This window comes from Ursus arctos, unplaced genomic scaffold, assembly GCF_023065955.2.
Source record: "Ursus arctos isolate Adak ecotype North America unplaced genomic scaffold, UrsArc2.0 scaffold_1, whole genome shotgun sequence".
In the NCBI taxonomy this organism is placed as follows: domain Eukaryota; kingdom Metazoa; phylum Chordata; class Mammalia; order Carnivora; family Ursidae; genus Ursus; species Ursus arctos.
The window spans coordinates 61,068,496-61,090,474 of NW_026622763.1; the positions used below are offsets into that span (position 1 = coordinate 61,068,496).

The 21,979-nt window shown below is 36.8% G+C and overlaps 1 protein-coding gene and 1 long non-coding RNA gene across 3 annotated transcripts in view; one reads left to right on the forward strand and one right to left on the reverse strand.

Moving 5' to 3' along the window:
• On the forward strand, positions 1-17,328 carry DUSP19 (dual specificity phosphatase 19). Of its 2 annotated transcripts, none has more exons than XM_026492382.4 (4): positions 1-423; positions 3,863-3,909; positions 8,316-8,468; positions 13,626-17,328. In XM_026492382.4, the coding sequence occupies exons 1-4, from the start codon at positions 198-200 to the stop codon at positions 13,863-13,865; spliced, it is 666 nt and encodes a 221-aa protein (XP_026348167.1). In that variant the 5' UTR covers positions 1-197; the 3' UTR covers positions 13,866-17,328. The 2 variants fall into 2 exon arrangements, with proteins under 2 accessions (XP_026348167.1, XP_026348168.1); XM_026492383.3 differs by having other exon boundaries at positions 187-423; positions 8,434-8,468; positions 13,626-13,721.
• Positions 13,528-21,979, reverse strand: part of LOC113250691 (uncharacterized) — a 25,381-nt gene continuing 16,929 nt past the window's right edge. Inside the window, exon 3 of the long non-coding RNA XR_003314169.3 lies at positions 13,528-13,787. This is a non-coding gene — a long non-coding RNA (uncharacterized LOC113250691). The remainder of the gene's footprint in view (positions 13,788-21,979) is intronic.

Here is a 21,979-nt window from a genome sequence, read left to right on the forward strand (position 1 = left end):
GGTGGTGCTGTGGAAAACGGACCTGGAAGTCTTTGTCTCCGGTGTGTGGCTGCGATCACCTGCAGGGGAGATCGCACACCTGAGGCTCTGTTTTTTGTTTTTTGTTTTTAATCTGAGGGCTAAGTGACAAGCAGTTCCGGTCTTTTCCAGTCTTGGCTAGATTTGTTTGTATTTTGTTTTTAGCCATTGCTCATGTAATGCACTCCCTTAACCAGGAAATTAAAGCGTTCTCCCGGAATAATCTCAGGAAGCAATGCACCAGGGTGACAACGCTAACTGGGAAGAAAATTATAGAAACATGGAAAGATGCCAGAATTCATGTTGTGGAAGAAGTAGAGCCGAGCAGTGGGGGTAGTTGTGGTTATGTGCAGGACCTTAGCTTGGACCTGCATATTGGTGTTATTAAGCCATGGTTGCTCCTGGGTGAGTATATCGATTTGGCACTAACTTATTGATTCCTTTTAGACATATTACTGTTCCGTTACCCCCCCCCCCCCCCGGGATGTGTAATATTCTGTTCTATCAGCTATCCTGCTGAAAAGTTGAAATGTTTCCTTTTTTAGATTTGGAACTTCCATTAGCTGGCCAGCGATGTTTCTGTCCCACAATATATCCTAAGAAGCATAGATTCTCGTAGCACATGGCACCTGGTATTTGGATTTTAGAACAACTCTTATCCTGGTTTTTGTTTTGTTTTTTTACTTCTCTGGAGGATAGGATGTTGATTTTGTATTTTCTTGGATTATAAATGGATGTAGCCATAAAAATCATCAGAAAGAATGCTTTTATAATAAAAGTAAAACTGTAAGTGGCAAGGGTTAAGGTTATAGAAAACTTAGTACTTGAAATAGCCAAGTGCTTGTTTGCCTTCTCTGCTGTTACAAAGCATATGGAATGTATGCCTCCTATAGCCACATCTGTCTAAGTGCCTGTTTTGGGAGTGTTAAGGAGAAATTATGTTTTCATTTTATAGCTATGAATTTGATAGTTTTATGATTTCTTGTATTAGGAGAATATTGTTTGCCTATCTAAAGCATGGTCCGCAGATAGTAAATGAAACACAGTTATGAAAAGTACAAACTTGTTAGTGTGGCGAGAATATGGTATGGCATTCTTTAAAAAAATTAGTATGTTCAAGTAGATTTGAATTATTTTTCATTTGTGAATAGAGAAAATAGACTTGGAAGGATTAATAATTTGCCAATATTTATGCAGCCAAGCCCTACTTGAGTAGAAAGAACACTGAACTGGGAGTCAGAGATAGCCAGGTCCTATTGTGAAGTGCACATAGCATCTCCTTTAAAAAAAACTCTCTGAAGTAGGGATTATCAACTCCATTTCACAGATGGGACCTGGATTTAACAATGGTCAAGTAATTTGCACAAGGTAACACACCTAGTAAATAACAGAGCTGGACATCAAGCTCAAGTCTGAGCTCCCACTCTACATTGTCATTTACCACTGCCTTGGTTGGGGTGGGGGGGGGGGGATACCAGATTTTCAGTCCTGCTCTACCTCTTAGTAAATGAACTAGCACAAGTCATTTGTTCTCTCTGGCCCTCCAAGAAGCCATCTGTAAAACCAAAGTAAAGGTATCTATTTCTCTTATAGGGTTATCCTGAGGTTGTGAAAAGTTTTTGAAACAAATTACAGCATACATATGAGTTGTTATTGTATTACGGGTTACATGAATTGCTACGTGAGCTATCTTTCACTTCAAATAAATATCACTTCAAATAAATATCTCCAACTAGTTCCTGAGGCCAAGTGCAAAATCAAGGGATCATTTAGCTAGTCTGAAAGGTTCACCCAGAACTTGCACACCAGAAAATACATCCAGGCACATTTTTCAGTTATTTGGCTTCCACTGTAGTAATAATGGCTTAAAATTCTGTGGTAGAATTTTAAAATACCATTTCACTCTCTCATGAACTTTGCTTGTGATTTTTTTTTTAATCTAGACTTATCCAAAGTGAGCTGATCAAGGTAGTGTTCTCAGATTGGCATTGGAACCCTTCCCAGAATCCTGGGAGAGTTCTGGGTGAGACTTCTGAAACTAGACCTTACATGGTCTCCTCTTTGGACCAGGAAATGGGATATTTTTATCAGGTACAACCTCCTTTCCTGTGAGAGGTAGATGGACCTTTTTCTGCCTAGTTACAAGTGCCTTATTCCTGAGGGACCCATGGATGATTACATCTTAAGTTCTTCCACATGAATGATACAGGGGTTCTTTCTGACCGGACTAAGTTTCTCTCTGGGGATGGGGGATTGTTTCTAGGTTGCTTCAAAGAGCTTCCTTCATCTCTTCAAAGCAACACAATTCCCACCCAGCACTATATGAAATTTTGGTAGGGAATAAAGAAAATGAAGCTGTGAAACTGTAATCTTTTTCAGTTACCTCATAAATTCAAACCAGCTTCTGAATTTCAAAAATCTTACGCAGGCCACTGAACTATCTAACAGGGTGACAAAAATATCTTAGCATTTTTGTCCTAGGTTTTGAAAATCATATTTTTACAACAAAATCACTAGGACTTTTCCTAAAACCAACTTACTTTGTAAAAGTAGAATGTTCCATTTCTCTTGGGTAGTTGAAAGATACATGTATTATTTGTTATGTATATATGTTATTTTGTAGGTGTTTTTTAATACCCTTTTTTAAGTAACAAATATTTATTGTAAAAAATACAAATGAGCATAAAGAAAAAAAATCACCTGTAATCCCACTGTAAACATTTTGTTCAATATACTTCCTGTCCATTTTTAGGCATATACATATTTTTTTTTTTAAGATTTTATTTGTTTATTTGACAGATAGAGACAGCCAGCGAGAGAGGGAACACAAGCAGGGGGAGTGGGAGAGGAAGAAGCAGGCTCATAGCGGAGGAGCCTGATGTGGGGCTCGATCCCGGAACGCCAGGATCATGCCCTGAGCCGAAGGCAGACGCTTAACCGCTGTGCCACCCAGGCGCCCCACATATTGTTTGTTTTTATAAAAATGGATGATGGTATTTTGTAATCTAATGGTATCATCACCTAATATATTGGGAATGTATCTCCATGCCATAAATATTCTTCTGCATTCTCATTGGGTTTTGTTGTTGTTGTTGTTTAAGTACTCTATCCCCAACGTGGGGCTCAAACCCATGACTTAGAGATCAAGAATCACATGCTTTACCCACTGGGCCAGCCAGGTGCCTGTGCGTTCTCATTTTAATGGGTATATATATTTCACTACATAAGCGTATCGTATTTTATTTAACCCAATCCCTATTGTTAGGCATTTGGTTGTTTTTATTTGTTTTGGAGTTTTTTGTTTGTTTTTTGTATTATAAACAATACCACAGTAAACATCCTGATAGTTAATCTTTGCAACACCCAGGACTTTTAAGACAAATTGCTGGAAGTGGGGTTTCAGAGGACAAGATACATACACAAGATGAATTTTTTTAAAAGATTTTATTCGTTTATTAGAGAGCATATGAGAGAGAGCCCAAGAGAGAAACAGCATGAGCTGGGGGTGGGGCGCAAAGAAAGAGGGAGAGGGAGAAGCAGACTCCCCACTGAATAGGGAGCCTGATGCCGTGGGACTCTATTCCAGGACCCCAGGATCATGACCTGAGCTGAAGGCAGACACTTAACTGAGCCGTCCAGGCGCCCCACAAGATGAACATTTTTTAATGAATATTTCTAAATTGTCTTTTAGAAGGTTGGATTGAGATCCTTCCAAGTTGTATTTTTTAAATAAATAAATAAATAAATAAATAAATAAATAAATAAAAGAATTGCTGCAAAAATCAGATTAAAAAGTTATGATGATTATTTTTATGTTCAAGGTGATATGATTTATTTCTTGTAGGGTCACAAGATGCTGCTCATGATCTGGATACTCTGAAAAAGTACAAGGTAAAAAAATGCCTCAGGTCTGGCAACATGTATAGGAAGTATTTTGTTACATTTATTTAGGAAACTAATAGTCCATTTCAGAGTTTGTTGGGGGTTTTTTAGATTTATTTATTTATTTTTAGAGTGAGACAGAGAGAGAGAGCACAGGGAGAGGGAGAGGGGGAGAAACTTTAGCAGACTCCTCACTGAGCTTGGATCCCAATGTGGGGCTTGATCTCAAGACTCTGAGATCATGACCTGAGCTGAAACCCAAGAGTCAGATGTTTAATCGACTGCACCACCCAAGGGCCCTCATTTCAGAGTTTAACTGGTAACATTTTTGGCTGTCATTTTAATAAAGTTGCAAAAATTATTGTACCTAATTAAAACATTGGATTTGTAATCCATCTTTCCAATTTTTATTCTGTCTCCTTTCATGTATCCTTAGGAACCTGACTTTGAAGCATGTTTTCTTGCCTCTGCTTATGTAGTTCCTTTGTGTGGAGTAGACTTGCCTCTTCTTTTCTTGTCCAAAACCTACCCATGCCCAAGTTCTAACTCACATACCACTTCTTCCCCAATGTCTTCTCCCACCCTCAACTGATAAAATTTATTATTTTAGTATTTACTAAAAAAATTTCAGCCATCTATTTTGTCAAGCAGTATTTCAGCAGTATGGAATTGCTATGGTTTGTGGAGTGAAAGAGTTTTTTATTCACATGAAGTGGATGATCTGAGGGGCAGAGAGGGGAGAAAGACAAATAAGTCGCTTTTTAGTACAGTGTTATTATGTGCTTTGATGAGGAAATGCAGGTGCTGTTGGAAAGCATATGAGATGATGCCCTTCACCCATGTTTGGATTCGGTTGGGTTGGGAATTGTAAAGTAAGGGAAATCTTCCTGGAGGAAATAATATTGAAGTTTACTCGGAATGGGATGGGGAGGGAGCAGACAGAAAAGTGTTCAGATAGGAGAAATGGTTTGTGTGGAATCCCAGAAGAGAAAGGCTGGTGTTTTCAGAGACAGGAAAAAAAAAAGTTCAGTAACCCAGGAATTAGAGGGTGAGAAAGAAGGATCCCAAGAAACAAGACCAGAGATGTAAGCAAGAGTAAGATCACAAAAGTCCATGGAAGCCAGAGTAAACGCTTTGGACTTTATCCAAAAACCTTTGAAAGTCTTTACCCAGGGGAGTAACAGGATCAAATTTGCAGTTTGAAGGATTGCTTGTCAGAGGCAGTGTGGACAATCAGTTGGAGTGTTGTACAAACTAGCATGGGGAGACTAGTTAGGAGGTAGTTGCAGTCACCGTTGTTATAACTGCCTGACAATAAGAGATAATGGCCTGGAATTGCATAAGGATATGAGAATTACTATATTTCCCAATAGGATCCATCTTAGATTAATATTTTAACATAAGTAGAATAAGTGTCAAAGTCTTGCTTACACTAATAAGTGAATACTTCTCAAGGAAAAAATGAAAAATAGAAAAACTGATAAATTCGTTGGCAAGTGTTTCATTATCTATCCCCTCTTAGGAGACACCAATTCAAATTTGCTTTCATCCTGGTGATGTGAATCAAGCAGCTGTTTAAAAGATCCTTCTGTCTCTGTACACGTGACCCTGTTAGATGCCTAAAAGAAGCAAAGGTAAACTGAGCAGCTGAATAGAGGGTTTATTGAAAAATTTAGTGATTTGGCCAAATTAGATTATTGATTTAAATGCATGGCACGTTTCAAAGGGATATCCTAGGACTTAAGTCAAGTGCTATAATTAATAGAAATTCTCTTGTGGGGGATCATTTCAGAAATTTCAATAGGAATTTCATTTTAATGTTTAGGTATAGTAATAGTAGTTGCTTTATGAATAAGGTATCCAAGTGCTTGGAGTGTGCCCTATAAAGCACTACGGAAGACAGAAAACTGACTATAACATAAAATGTTTGAAGTTATTGCTGCATTGTTCGTAAGAGCAAATCATTGAAAACAACCCACATGTTCATCGATAGGGAACTGTTTAAATAAACAATAGTATACTCACATCATAGAATACTTACTGTATAGCTATAAAAAAGAACACCAAGAAAAGGGTCTATAAATACTGATATGAAAAAATCTCCAGGACATATTTAAGTGAGAGGGGAACCCAAGGTGTTGCCTTTGTGTAAGAAAGGGAATAAATTATTTGCCTAAAGATGCTCTAAAAGACCATACAGGAAACCAACAAAGGTGGTTATCATTAGGGTGGGAGATAAGAGAGTAGATAGGGACATGGCGAGAGCAAGATTTCTTAATGTTTCTTATAATGTTCTGATTTTTGAACCAGTTTCAAAATATGTAAGTTTATTAAAATTGGAAATAATAATGCCTAAACGTGAGGATTAAGTGAGATAACTTATATGCCTAGTACATACTAGGTTCTCAATAAGGGGCTATTATTATCCCTATTACAAAGGGCTTCCGAAGGGCAATCATTGTTACGACCTCCGTAACTACATTTTGGAAATATGCTTAATTACTAGAAAGGGTTTTTGACTGTATGCCCATCACCACCACCACCTGTGACTCAGTACAATTCTTTTTAATCAGGACCAATCAGTACACATGTAAACTGCATTTCCCAACAGCTAAACTCCCTGGGCATTGGTAATCCACAATATTTGTAAAAGCATTTTTACCTTTCAACAAGTTTTCCCAAGATTCTCATTTGGTTTTCTCCATAATCCTGTGAAGATCTACAGATAGTGAGAGGTGTGTGTGTGTGTGTGTGTGTGCGCGCGCGCGCGAATATATATATGTGTGTGTATGCATAGCATACACACATGAAATACACACATGAATACATCTATATATAGAAGACCTCATTCCTGGTCTTTTGGGAATATAGAATGTAGTTGTAAAGACAAGGCAAACACATCAATAATGTAAAACATTGGAAGATGCTACATAATTAAGGGCAGAATCATAATATAATCCTGGTCAGAAGTAACACTGGCAGTGAGTGACTTGACATAGATAAGACTTCACTGGGGAAAACAGAAGGACATTTCAGACTTTATCTTCTAAAAACGTTCTTACCTTTCTTTCTAGTTTCTCCCATCTCCTCTCCATTTAAGAATCTTTCTTGATTAGACATTTGAGGTGTTTTCTGTTGTCTTTCTTCCACAAGGCAGTTCCACAAGGCAGGATCTTTCTAGCTGTCTTGTACACCTATTTTTTACATTTCTAACGATAATTTGATCAGTCTTGTTTAACTCAGGTGTTTTCCTGAATCCAATCAGCTCTACTAGGGAGAGGAGTAGGGCACTGCCGGAGCCATATCTATGAGAGTCGGGGGCAAGAGAGGCAGAGCTGGACAGAGAGTCCAAAATATGTGTGAAGTACATGAAAATATGGAGATCAGGCAAAACCTAACACCCATGTTAAGAGAGAGAATCAGTACAGTGAGGCATGTCATAACAAGAAACATGCCTTATTTTTCTGATCCATTTCGCTTTTGGATTCTTTTAATTGACTTTCCACATGGCTCCTTCCATGCGCTTGGGTAGACTGTAGGAAAAGAACTCAAATGCACAGTTGGAGTAGAAGGTTGCTTTTGTGTACTATTTGAAAGAAAATCTTTCATGATCATCCTTTCAACCAGACTAATTCATTGGAATCTCTGGGTTTGAGGCCCTGTGGCATTGACATCTTTTAAAACCTCACTGAGTGATTCTAACATGCAGGCACACTTGAGAACCATCATATTTGTAATGAATATGAAGGAAAATTGGGAAATAATTACTGAAAGGGAAGTTTGTGTTATTTTTTAAAGATTTTATTTATTTATTTGACAGAGAGAGACGGCCAGTGAGAGAGGGAACACAAGCAGGGCAAATGGGAGAGGAAGAAGCAGGCTCTTAGTGGAAGAGCCTGATGTGGGGCTTGAACCCAGAACACTGGGATCACACCCTGAGCTGAAGGCAGATGCTTAACCACTGCGCTACCCAGGCGCTTTGGGAAGTTTGTGTTATTGGTATACTTCCCTTATTCAAGTTTTTTATATGGATATTCATTGATTTTTTCCAACAAATATTTTAAGTGCTTTCTGTGCTCAGGTCACTGCTCACTCACAGTGCTTACTTGCAATAGAGAATAAACCAAACATGGTCCCTACCTTCATGGAGTTTCTAGTACCACGAGGGAGACAAATAATCTCAAAGTGGTAAGAGCTATACTTAGGGCAAGTAGAGGGTGCTATGGGAATGTATAGAATTAGCACTTCTGGTGAATAATGGGCAGTCAGAGAAGGCTTTCTGCAAGTATTATTAAAATGAGTTATGCTTAAATTGTTTATTCTTGTTACAAATCTCAACATCTCATTCTCTTTAATTAGCCTAATATTAATTCATTAGAGAATTTTTAAAAATCACCTTTTTTTTTCTCTTTAAGGTGACTCATATTCTCAATGTTGCATATGGAGTTGAAAATGCTTTCCTCAGTGACTTTGTATATAAGAGCATTTCTATATTGGATCTGCCTGAAACCAGTATCTTGTCTTATTTTCCAGAATGTTTTGAATTTATTGAACAAGCAAAAATGAAGGTAAGTTTTATTTTGATCCACAGTTCTTCAAAGGCAGAAATTTTAAAATATAAGTCCGTTATCCAATCTTTATTCTTTTTGTGATGAATACATAGAGAACCACTATGAAATTTCCCCTCCAACAATCTTCTATGAACTACAACTATTTATTCTCCAAATTTTTTTCTTCTCAATGAGATATATACTTTTTTTAAAAAAGTAATCTCTGCCCAATGTGGGGCTCAAACTCATGACCCTGAGATCAAAAGTCGCATGCTCTATTGACTGAGCCAGCCAGGCGCTCCTCAATGAGATATTTACTTTTAACATTAATTTCTCATCTTCTTATGGCTTCCTGAGATAAAATTCTCCACTTAACTGGATTTCCCTATGTTTGTATGTACTTAGATTTCCTATGTTGGTTTCTAACCACGTGCCCTCTAACCAATTTGCAAGATAATCAGGTGGAGTATGGGACAGATGCTGCTGTAGTCCTTTTAATGTATTTATGAAGATGAGTTTGCATTTTCGTGGATGTGGTAGGGATAGTGAATTTATGCACTTTTAACAATAGAAAATTATAGCGTGCTCTAAGGACTAAACGTGTATTGCTTTACTGAGATTGTGTGAAATGCTCTTCAGAAGCTGTCCATTGGTTCTCTGACTTTGAAAGACCAATGGTTAATAGCCTTCTTCAACCTTGGTAATAGATCCAAGTCAACGCTGGGCGTCAAGGTTGGCTGTTCCCAGTAATTATACCTTGAAATGACATCAGTTTTAGTTAGTATATAATTCTTTGAAAATTTATGTGAGATAAATAGATGGGAATGTAGAAGCACTTACAGAGAAAAGTTAACTCTCCTGGGGCACCTAAAAATTAATGACACTTAACATTAAAAATCCAGCTTAAATTCTGGCTAATGATTTCCCTTTTACCTTTTCTCCTTCCCTTTTTTCTTCCCTCTCCCTTCCTTCCTTTTATTTAGTAAAATTTATTGAATGCCTTCCATGCCAGCACTGTTCTAGATGCTTTCTTTTAGATAATCTGGAAAACTATTCAACTCTACTGTTCAGCTTTATTTAATAGCAGATATTTAGATAAAAGAAGAGGAAGAGGGTTTCTAATTCAAGGCCTAATATTGCCCAGTGTTTTCTCTTATGAAAAATGTTATAGAGTCTAGATTATAACATTCCAGTGTGCCAGTTGATAGTGTTAAAAATAAACATGATCATATTTCTGTATTAGTTGCTTCTCTAGGGAGATGTGGGATATGCCTTAAATGGTAAAAGAAAAATGTAGGCATCGTCCATATGCATATTCATATTGGAAAATATGTACATGTTGCAAGTAAAAGGTAGAAAGGGTAATAGTTAATTAAAAGTTTCCTTTGCTTGGGTTACCTAAGAAACAGAACCTGAGACAAAGATTAAGAGCTGATGCTTCATTTGAGAGATGGAATCCGTGGGCAGTGAGAGTGGGAAGGGAAGTGACTCAGGAAAGGATGGGAAGCCGCGTGAGATGATGTGTTTCACAACTGCACAATGAGCTGACAGTGAAATAGTTGGGTGCTCAGCAGGTGTACCTGCTCTCCCTTAAGGCATCTCCCAGCAGGGAGCACAAAGAAACTGCACCTCCGTACAGACTTTGGGAGGGAAGGAAGAGAGAGTTCATCTGCCTGGCTCCCTGTCAGCTCCTGTTTTACGCAGGTCAAAGTTTACCCATGGGGAGGAAACTAATCCCACAATTTCAGGTTACAGCACTCCACTCCTTCAGCAGCTGCCTTGAAGCCAGACTCAGTGGCCTGTGGTCTGACTTTTCATCCACATTCAGAAGCAGCAGGAGAATCTAGAACTCAGGGTGTACTTGTTTATGCAGAGACCACCATAGGGGAAGAGCCAGGCCTTCTTAGGCAAGCAAAACTCATCAGGCCTAAGGGGAGCAGTTGGCCAAGAATTGGAGGCTGAGGTGGAGAAGCTTAGGGCCCATGAGATGATGGCACCAAGAGAATCTGAGGAGGTACCTAAAATGTTTCTGCTACAAGATGTATTAGAATTCCATAATCTGTTCTGATTTCTCAAGCATTGTGTTTTACAATGCAATTCTAACCTCAGCCATATTTCCTTGCCCTGAAAACTCTTTATGGTTCAGATTAATACATACTTAATTTTAGCAATAGAATTCTTGAATTTTCTTCATTTTTTCTAGAAGAGATTTTTTCATAACTTTCTCTGTTGTATATGCAGGTTTTATTAAATGTGATTACTCAGTGAATTGAGTGTCTCAAAATTACCTTTCTAGGCCCTACACTTTATCTTTTCACATACAGCTGCCAAAAGGAATCTCTTCTATTTTCCCGTCTTTTCTCATTGTCCTCTGTACTTATAAAACCCTGTTGTTTGGTTTCTCTGCCTTTCCTCTCCCTGTGCCTCATGCATTATTTATTAGGTTTATGCATTAAGGGACAGAAATACACATGAGAGGAAAATAGTAGGGTAACCTCTATAGCCTTAAGAGTTCTTTTATGAAAATTTACTTCTTTTTTTTATGTGCAGAAGATTTTGTTAATATGAAAAGGTGTATTTGATATTCCATGTTTACTTTATCACTCATTTTATGAGATGTGATTTTAAAAACACGATGTAAGTAAACTGTGTCATTGTAGAAAAATTGGAAAATACAAATAAATAAAAATTTACTCTCCTTACACCATTTAGATATAACTACTGGTAACATTTTGATGTATTTTTTTAATCTATCAAAAGACTCATTTAAAAAAGACCTAAACTTGGCCCAGTTAATCTGTCAACAAATACTAATTACTTATTCTGGGAAGATATGACGAGTACATTCATACTGCTGCCCTCACGGACCTTTCAGTCTCGTTGCAAACGTATTCACGATGGCGTGAGAACAAAGAATGCTTGATAAACGAAATACTATAACACGATTTCTATCTGCCCATATAAAATGGTGATTCAGATTTTTCAGAGAACACTTTCTTCTTGGAATTGGGAGAACAAAATTAATTTATTTGATTGGCAAACATTTATGGAATATCTACTATGTGCCTAAAATTGCACTAAGGACGCAGCCTACAAAGATGGCAAAGATATCCCCCCTGACCCCATCTCGCTCAGAGAGAGACAGGCTTCTTAGAACAGCAGCCAGTGTTAGCTGGACCAAGAAGCAGAGCAAAGGCCTTCCAGGTAGAGGACTATTGCTAGTGCAAAAGAAAAAGTTTCTTTATAAATTTTAAAATTATTACTATTTTGAGTGCTGGAAAGGGGATATAAACCCAGTAACTTATCTAAGAGTACTTTCTCTCCTTTTTATTTTAAGATTTATTTATTTTAGAGAGAGAGCGAGGCGGGGAGGGGTAGAAGGAGAGCGAGGGAGAATCTCAGGCAGATTCCCCGCTGATCACAGAGCCCAGGATGGGGCTCCATCTCACGACCATGAGATCATGACCCGAGCGGAAACCGAGAGGCAGATGCTTAACCGACTGAGCCACCCAGAAGCCCCTCTGGGAATACTTTCAAGGACAATATGATACCCAAAGAATAATAAAAGATAAGTCAATTCAGAGGCTATGGAAAGCAACAGAAAGGTAGCTGTTACATACAGGATATAAGAAAGAAGATACTAACATTATTAAAGATGAACTGATACTGGATGCATAGTATATAAGACTGCACATAAAGCCAGTTTCATTTTCAAAGGCATATTAGGACTCAAAACAGAGATGACTAGTATGTAGTCAGGAAATATTAAAAATGACATTGAATAGTATCTTTTTTTTAGCTTACAATTCCAGGTTTCTTTCAAACATCTGATTTGTTTTGAGATAAAAGAAGTTCCTTACTAGTTTTCATCATTTACTGTAATATGATTTTTAAATGCCTTTACTCTCATAAAAATGAGCTATTATACAAAGTGAGAAAAGTTGCACGTATGTATAGTGAGTATTGTACAGAAACAGTTAAAATTTGGAAATAGTCATATATATAAGAAAACAATTGAAATTGTCTTTTTGATATAAGGATTTTCAAAATATTTCCTAATTTTATTGTGAATCATTTGGTTTTCTTGAAATGAGAAGCATTCGCAAATTTATTGCAATAGATTAGGAAGGGAATTTTGTAATAGATTTATAATTGGGAGAAAATTGCCTTGCAAAAGTGAAATAATCCAATGAGTCGTAAATATGGTATTGTTAATATATGCTTGGGTAGAGAGTTTTCAGTTTACGTTTTATTTTGTCCCCCTTCCCCCATTCCCATCTTTTGTGTTGTACCAAAAGAAGTATCAGGAAATGAAGTAACTAAAATATCTGTTCTATAGGGTGTACTCCCAGTTCACTTCATTTCATTTAGATCATTAACTTTGTAAAAGCCTGAGATAAGCCAACCTACATCAGTGCTGTTCCGTCAGCTCCATCATTTCATTATTAATGCAATATTACCCCCATCAACATTGGTCTTGCACTGTGTACGTTTTCACTTGTGAAGTATCATTTGCAGTTACCCGAAACATTTTTCATTTATTGACCTGATGCTAAGGTTATCTAATTGCTTTTTCTACTTCATTGTCATGAGCTGTTTGTGTCATCATTTTACTTTCTTCTAAGTTTAACTATTTTTTAAGTTACTTCCTTCCACAATAAAGTATATCCAAGGGTAGAAAATTTTTTCCTTGCTGGTCATTTCACACATAGATTACCAAGCCAGTGATACTAGTTTCTTTATAGGAACACTGTGCGTACCTGCGATGTCTCAGTCTTTCTGTTTACTGTTATGATTATGGTTTCATTTGTTTCCACATATATTACCTGTGATTTTTCTCTTATTTGTGGATGTGTATTCTCCTAAGTTTACTAGGCTTTTATATGTACTTTATTAGATTACTTCAGTTTAATGAAAGATACTTTTTCAAAATTCCAAATATATTATCAAAGCATTTCAATCCCTGGGGGATAGGAAGAGAAGTTGGTTGATTCGATTAATTGATTTTTTTCCATTCATTGCTTACCAAGAATTGTGTTTTGGTAATTGAATACATTGAATCAAACAAATTGATAAAATGAATATTTTTATAATTTCAGGTAGTATAAGGATGTACAGGTGATTTAATAACCTTTCTAAGTGAATAATGGAGATTTTTGATTGATTTTATTGCAGGATGGAGTGGTTCTTGTTCATTGTAATGCAGGAGTTTCCAGGGCTGCTGCAATTGTAATAGGTTTCCTGATGAATTCTGAAGAAATCTCATTTACCAGTGCTTTCTCTTTGGTGAAAAATGCAAGGCCTTCCATATGTCCAAATGCTGGCTTCATGGAGCAACTACGTACATACCAAGAGGGCAAAGAAAGCAATAAGTTTGACAACATACAGGAATTAGAAAGGGGTGACAGTTCATGAGTTACATTCCAACAGATAAAGAACAACTGTAATTTCTGAATTGGCCCCTACAGCCACCAGTCCCCTTTTTTTGAAGAGTGGACTAGTAAAAACTTCCTTTTGTCTTGTGTTTTTCAAGTGGAAATGGAGGTGAAGTGATTGTCTTGAGCTAGTGTATAAACACATTTTTAAATTATATCATGTTTTCTTTGGTATTATAATGTGTGATTGAATGCTTCTTTAATTTGCTAAAAGATGGGGTATTACCAATAATTGATTTCTGTAGATGAAAAAGATTTACATTCAAAATCTTTATTAGAGCATGAAAGGATTTTTTCTATTCCAGCAACTATTTCCATGAAGGAAAAAACTTGAAGTGGTACTTGACTTACTATTTCAGAGGGTGGTAAATTTCTTTGTAAAGAATTTGAGATAAAAAACTAATACCTTAAACCTCCCCAAAGAGATAACCCAAATCAGAAGGTTGACACAATATAGGCATACCTCGTTTTATTGCACCTCACTTTGTTGTGCTGCACAGATGTTGTGTGTTTTACAAATCGAAGGTGGCAATCCTGCATCGGGGAAGTCTGTTGGCGCCATTTTTTCCAATAGCATTGCTCACTTTGTGTCTCTGTGTCACATTTTGGTAATTCTCACAGTCTTTCGAACTTGTTGATTATAATTGTATTTGTTATGGTGGTCTGTGATCAGTGATCTTTGATGTTATTATTGTAATTGTTTTGGGGTGCCACGAACCAGACCCCTGTAATACGGTGACCTTAATTGATAAATACTGCATGTGTTGTGACTGTTCTACCAGTTGGCCCTTCCCCCATCTCTCCCTCTCCTTGGGCCTCCTTATTCCCTGAGACACAACAATATTGAAATTAGGCCAATTAATAATCCTACAATGGCCTCTAAGTGTTCAAGTGAAAGGAAGAGTCGCATGTCTCTCACTTTAAATCAAAAGCTAGAAATGATTAAGCTTAGTGAGGAAGGCATGTCAAAAGCAGAGATAGGTCGGAAGCTAGGCCTCTTGCGCCAAACAGTTAGCCAAGTTGTAAATGCAAAGGATAAGTTCTTGAAGGAAATTAAAAGTGGTACTCCAGTGAACACACGAATGATAAGAAAGCGAAACAGCCTTATTGCAGATATGGAGAAAGTTTTAGTGGTCTGGATAGAAGATCAAACCAGCCACAACATTCCCTTGAGCCAAAGCCTAATTCAGAGCAAGGCCCTAACTCTCTTCAATTCTCTGAAGGCTGAGAGAGGTGAGGAAGCTGCAGAAGAAAAGTTTGAAGCTAGCAGAGGTTGGTTCATGAGGTTTAAGGAAAGAAGCCGTCTCTGTAACGTAAAAGTGCAAGGGGAAGCAGCAAGAGCTGATGTAGAAGCTGCAGCGAGTTCTCCAGAAGACCTAGCCAGGATCATTAATGCAGGTGGCTACACTAAACAACAGATTTTCAATGTAGATGAAACAGCCTTATATTGGAAGAAGATGCCATCTAGGACTTTCATAGCTAGAGAAGAGAGGTCAATGCCTGGCTTCAAAGCTTCAAAGGACAGGCTGACTCTCTTGTTAGGGGCTAATGCAGCCGGTGACGTTAAGTTGAAGCCAATGCTCATTTACCATTCTGAAAATCCTAGAGCGCTTAAGAATTATGCTAAATCTACTCTGCCCGTACTCTATAAATGGAACAACAGAGCCTGCATGACAGCACATCTGTTTACAACATGGTTTACTGAATATTTTAAGCCCACAGTTGAGACCTATTGCTCAGAAAAAAAGATTCCTTTCAAAATATTACTGCTCATTGACAATGCACCTGGTCACCCAAGAGCTCTGATGGAGATGTACAATGAGATTAATGTTGTTTTCATGCCTGCTAACTCAACATCTGTTCTGCAGCCCATGGACCAAGGAGTCATTTCAACTTTCAAGTCTTATTATTTAAGAAATACATTTCGTAAAGCTATAGCTGCCATAGATAGTGATTCCTCTGATGGATCTGGGCAAAGTAAATTGAAGACCTTCTGGAAAGGATTCACCATCCTAGATGCCATTAAGAACATTCGTGATTCATGGGAAGAAGTCAAAATGTCTACATTAACAGGAGTTTGGAACAAGTTGATTCCAGCCCTCGTGGATGACTTTGAGGGGTTCAAGACTTCAGTGGACGAGGTAACTGCAGATGTCGTAAAAATAGCAAAAGAATTAGAATTGGAAGTGGAGCCCGAAGATGTGACTGAATTGCTGCAATCTCATGATAAAACCGTAATGGATGAGGAGTTGCTTCCTATGGATGAGCAAAGAAAGTGGTTTCTGGAAATGGAATCTACTCCTGGTGAAGATGATGTAAAGATAGTCGAAATGACAACAAAGGATTTAGAATACTACATAAACTTAGTTGATAAAGCAGCAGCAGGGTTTGAGAGGATTGACTCTAATTTTGAAAGAAGTTCTACTGTGGGTAAAATGCTATCAAACAGTATCTCATGCTATAGAGAAATTGTTCGTGAAAGGAAGAGTCCATCAATGAGGCAAATATCATTATTGTCTTATTTTAAGAAATTGCCACAGCCACCCCAACCTTCAGCAACCATCACCCTGATCAGTCAGCAGCCATCAACATCAACGCAAGACCCTCCACCGGCAAAAAAATTACAGCTTGCTGAAAGCTCAGATGATGGTTAGCATTTTTTAGCAATAAAGTATTTTTAAATTAAGATATGTACATTGTTTCTTCAGATATAATGCTTTGCATACTTAATAGACTACTATATAGTGTAAGTATAATTTTTATATGTACTGGGAACCCACAAAATTCATTTGACTCACTGTTGCAATATTTGCTTTATTGTAGTGGTCTGAAACTGAACCCACAATATCTCTGGGGTAGGCCTGTATTTATATAGTGGTTACAGTATTCACAAAGTTTTTATGTCCTTTTATGAAAAAGTACCCACTTTTCATTTTTATTTTTAACAATTCTATTGCCTGTATTTATTTTTAATTTTTAAAACTTTCGTATAGATGTTCTCTCATGTGATTGTGAGCTTATGGTTCTTTTGGTGACCTGGTCTCTTATAGCATGTTTTTCATACCCCAGGTCCCTAGCCTTCTGTTTTTGAGTTACATGTCATAATTTTGATCTCCTTGGATCTGTGGGAAAATATTTTACACTGAAAGATCATGCTTTAGGTATGATTTGTTCAAATCTCTTTTCTAGTTTGGTATTCTACGAGAGAATGTATTTTTAAGGAAAGAAGAGTTATGGTTTTGTAAGAAAATGTAAGTACTTTGTTAGAAAGCCTAAAATCATTAACAATTTTATCTCTGGCCAGAGGCTTTGAATAGTTTTCTTTTCTTTATTTTAAATTAAGTTTCCATATTGGCAAGGCTAAACTCTGTACATTATAAATTTGCTTAAAAATATTATTTGAATTATTCAGAATAAAGTGTACTTTAAATTAATTATAGCAATTAGGATATAATTTATTTAATAGCTTTCAAATAGTCTTTCATGACTTTAGAAAATTTCATTGCCATCTATATTTTATTAAGAAAGTCTTGAGCTGGGGCGCCTGGGTGGCACAGCGGTTAAGCGTCTGCCTTCGGCTCAGGGCGTGATCCCCGCGTTATGGGATCGAGCCCCACATCAGGCTCCTCCGCTATGAGCCTGCTTCTTCCTCTCCCACTCCCCCTGCTTGTGTTCCCTCTCTCGCTGGCTGTCTCTATCTCTGTCAAATAAATAAATAAAATCTTTAAAAAAAAAAAAAAAAAAAAAAAAAAAAAAAAAAAAAGAAAGTCTTGAGCTCTTCTTAAGTACACGTTATAGAGAGCAAGCATATTCCTATGTGTAAGTTGGAAAGTGCACATTGAATACCTCTGTGTATTTGAGAAGGCGGGCTTTCTTACACTGTCATGATCAAAAAGTAGAAATGATAAATGCAAATTATGTTTGAGATTGCTTATAGCCTGACAAGATGCCATCACATGCAAAGTTATAAAATTTGCTTCTGTTGAGAAGCAGCATAAATGTATGTAATCAACCTACAGTGAGCTCTTTGAAGCAGACCAAGGAGAAAGAATCTTCTCCAGTATGAGACTGCTATGTAATGTTGTCTTTATGGTCAGTATTGCTGAAGGTTTGCTAAGTGAACCTTTTCGATTCACACGAAAGCATTTAAATATGTTTTCTTTTGCTAGGTGCTCTTTAGTTTTTAACCATTAAATGTTGTGACATGAAGCCTTGACTAGAACTTGTTCATAATGGATAGTATATTATTTATGTCTCTGGTTTGTGTGATTAGCTGTTGCCTGTAGTTATCTGGTTATGGGACAAACACGTATCTTCCATGTCATCTACAGAAGTGCTTTGAACATCAATTTTGTTTTATCTTATGATAAATGATAGTAATTTGTTGTATCTAAAATAGATCAGTGAATGTAATTCAGTCTTTTAAATTAGGGGTATTATAAGGCAATGGTGTGTTTTATATATATATATATATATATATATATATATATATATATATATATATATATATATATATATGTCACACACACACACACACACACAGTATTTTTCTCGTGTGTCTCATGGGTATGTCACTTTGTCCAACCTAGTTATTTATAAAAAGAAAATTGTTTCATTATGATCCTCTGCCCACATTTTAAAAATTAAAAAAAAAAAGTATACCATATATAGGTCCTTTTTGAGGTGAGGAAAAATGTTTCAAGGAGTTTTTGCCTCTATTTTAAAATAGATTTTTCTGCCATTTTTCAAGGGAAGAGGAAATGAAAATATCATTTGCTTTTAAACATTGAAAAGAAATCTGAAGCCTTGCTAGCAAGCTGAAAAAAATGAGTAGAACAAAAGTACTGGAACATAAGATAAAATGAGATTTATTTGAGGTTAATATTTTTTAAATGTTTTGCTAACTTTGTACTTTAATGTAGGTTTGTGATTACATATAACTTGAATTGAAAACCCAGAAAGTATTTAAATTTTTGGAAAACTGAAGAAATATTTTTCCTAGTTTCTTTTGGGCAAAATTTAGATGCTAACTCAGAGACAAAGATTTCAGGGAAAATGGAGTACAGTATTTAAAACTGTTATTGCAGTTTACTTTTGCACCCCTACTTCCCTTTTGAACTTGACTGAAATGTGTGGATATAGAACTTGGAAATTTTTGTGCATGTGACATGGGGAACCTACTTTGATTCCGATGGATAATTTCGGTGGTGGGGGGGAATTTTCTGAACTTGTCAATGTGATTATTAGTGACTGAAATGGTTCAAAAGTAATTTCTCAAATATCCAAAATGTAGCAAATATAAGTCAGAGTATTGTCTTACAGTATTACTCTGTGAGTTAATGAATTACCACCTTTATAAGCAAAACCGTGGTACATTTTAAAACAACAGAAATACAGAATAATGAATTATAGTTGATCCTTGAACAACACAGGTTAGGGGCATCAAATCCCCACATAGTCAAAAAATCCATGTATAACTTTTGACTACCCCAAAACTTAACTACTAATAGCCTATAGTGGACCAGAAGCCTTACCAATAACGTAAACAGGTGATGCATTATGTACTGTATTCTAACAATAAAGTAATCTAGAGAAAAAATGTTATTAAAATCATAATGAAGAGAAAGTACATTTGTGGTACTGTACTGCAAAAAAATCTGCAAGTAAGAGGACCTGTGTATTTTAAACGCATTCCGTTCAAAGGTCAACTGTATTTGGTTTGCTAGGTGACTCTAAATAATTATTTTTTATGCCCAAAGGATCCTGAACATATTTAGTCATTCTGTAGTTATTTAAGAATGTAAGCAAGAAGATTTTAAAGTTTTATATTCTTAAAATACATATAGTGGCATTTCAAGTTAACAGATTTATGGTTTGTTTCCATTGATACACTTTTAAAAATAACTTAAAGTTTTATATTTCAAGTGACTCTTTGACCTACTTATTTTGTGTTCATATTTATAATGTACCCTTTATTGTTTCTAGGTATTGATAATACTTTAATAAAAATACATTTACTGTTTTCCCCTATTAATATCTGTATTTCTTTGAGGCTATTTGTTTTAAAAGATTTACTGCTTATTTGTTGTCAAATTCTGGGTTAAACCTTCTGTTGGCAAGACACAAAATTATACATTTTGGAATTTAAGTTAGTTAAAAGTCTATGGAGATTTGTTGTGCCAGCTATTTAAGAAATGAAAAACTAAAGTAAGATCTTATAATTGGCATTACTGTGGATGAATTGGCAGTGAAAATTCAATTGAACATTCCAGTATTTTAAATCAAGAGAATATGCCAAATTACTCTTAAACTACTGAATGAATTATTCTGACCATGACAGCTTTGAGATTATTTGGACGCAGTCTGGCTCCTACCTCCCATGTTCACACATTATTACTTCTCTGACCTCATTGCTGCTGCTTTCTTCCTCACTCTGCTTCAACCACACTGGCCTCTGCATAATGCATAATCAAGACTCCATAACATCACCAGCGTTTCCCTCTACCTATAATACTTTCCCCCAGAAACATAAGATCTGTGCTCAGGTGTTAACTCTTAGTAGAGTCTTCTCTGACCACCTTATTCAAAATTGCCCCATCCCTAACACTTTTATCTCCCTTTCCTGCTTTATTTACTGCATTCCCTAATTATCACCAACATTCTATATATTTTACTTAACTTATTTTGTTGTTTTTCCCATCAAAACTTGAGCTCCTGAACAGGGCTGAGATTTTTACTTTGTTGTTTATGTATACCAGTGTGTATCCCATTGTAGTCTTTCAAAAATTGCTTGTTAGAAGAAAGGGAGGAAGGAAGGGGGGAAAATTGATGCATGTTGTTGTGGCAGTTTAATACTAGCCATTGCAGATTATAAATCACGCTCTGGCAAATGGTCCACACTGTATATTGGTAGCCACATCTGATAGTGCATGAAGGTGACAGTGTGGAATGATAGGTCTGAAACAGGATCCACGTAGGACTCTAAGCAGCAGCAAATATGAGTGCCTTTTACCTAAGGTAAAGTCTTCTACGAAAATTATTTGGAAATCAAATCATCAGCAAGAGTATTCAGTATGTGGTATTTTGCATTCACTCATGATATGAAAACAATGGTTTATGTGCCAGTTATCAATTTACTGTCTCTCAGCTCTAAACCCACTCTTCATTGCTTCTGCAAAAAGGAAGATGGACCATTGAAGGATTTTTTTCCCTTTGACAACCGGTACGATGCTGAGTTTTGTCAGTGGAAGGCACTGTGTTGGAGAGACCTTTCAGGAGGAAGGCCTGGTCTGCTCCGACGTAGGTCCTGCAGTGTGAACCGTTCTCTGGCGGTACAGGCCAGGCTCCTACAGTGCTCGAGGCTTCTCCGCCACCTGGTCTTGTGCAGGTAGCTTCTCCAGCGCCTGGCTCCTGTAACACACAGTGGCCAGCAGCCCTCCCAGATAATTCCCTGGGGTGGTTCTGTAGTAGTGCCTATGGTGAGACATTTCCCTGCCGACAAGCTTTGCCTGGAGTCCTAGAGGGTGACCTCCCAGCAAGTTCTGCCAGTCAACATCATAGCACTCTCTCTGCCACCCAGTGGACCACGCTCTGCAACAAGATTCAGATTGCAACCCTGGGAGTGTTCTTCCTTGAACTCTCAGCCCCAGGGGTGGTGGCTGCTCTTTATATCTGCTATTCCTATATTGTTTGGACTTCTTTCTAAACAATCCCTCATTACTCCAATCCTGTTACAGTTAATAAACCTTTATTAAACTTTTGCTGTTCAATTTAGTGTGTGGTTTATCTCTACTGATTGGATCCAGGCTGATCCAACCTATAGTGTATAATTATTTTAGTAATGCTTCTTGAATATTTCTAACAGCAGTTCAAGTTATGTTACAATCATGCAGATTATCATAATAACAGCTCTTAATGTTGGAATATTTTTGAGGGTTTTATTCTATCAGTATAAATGGTGTCCAGTGTAAGAATGACCTAATTTTGTGAATGCTTATTATCCACAGAGCGATGAATTCTTCAGTTAAAAAAAAGCACAAATAGTACAGTTAGATTTTACTCTTGTTTTTTACCCACTCTTTGACTTGTATATTA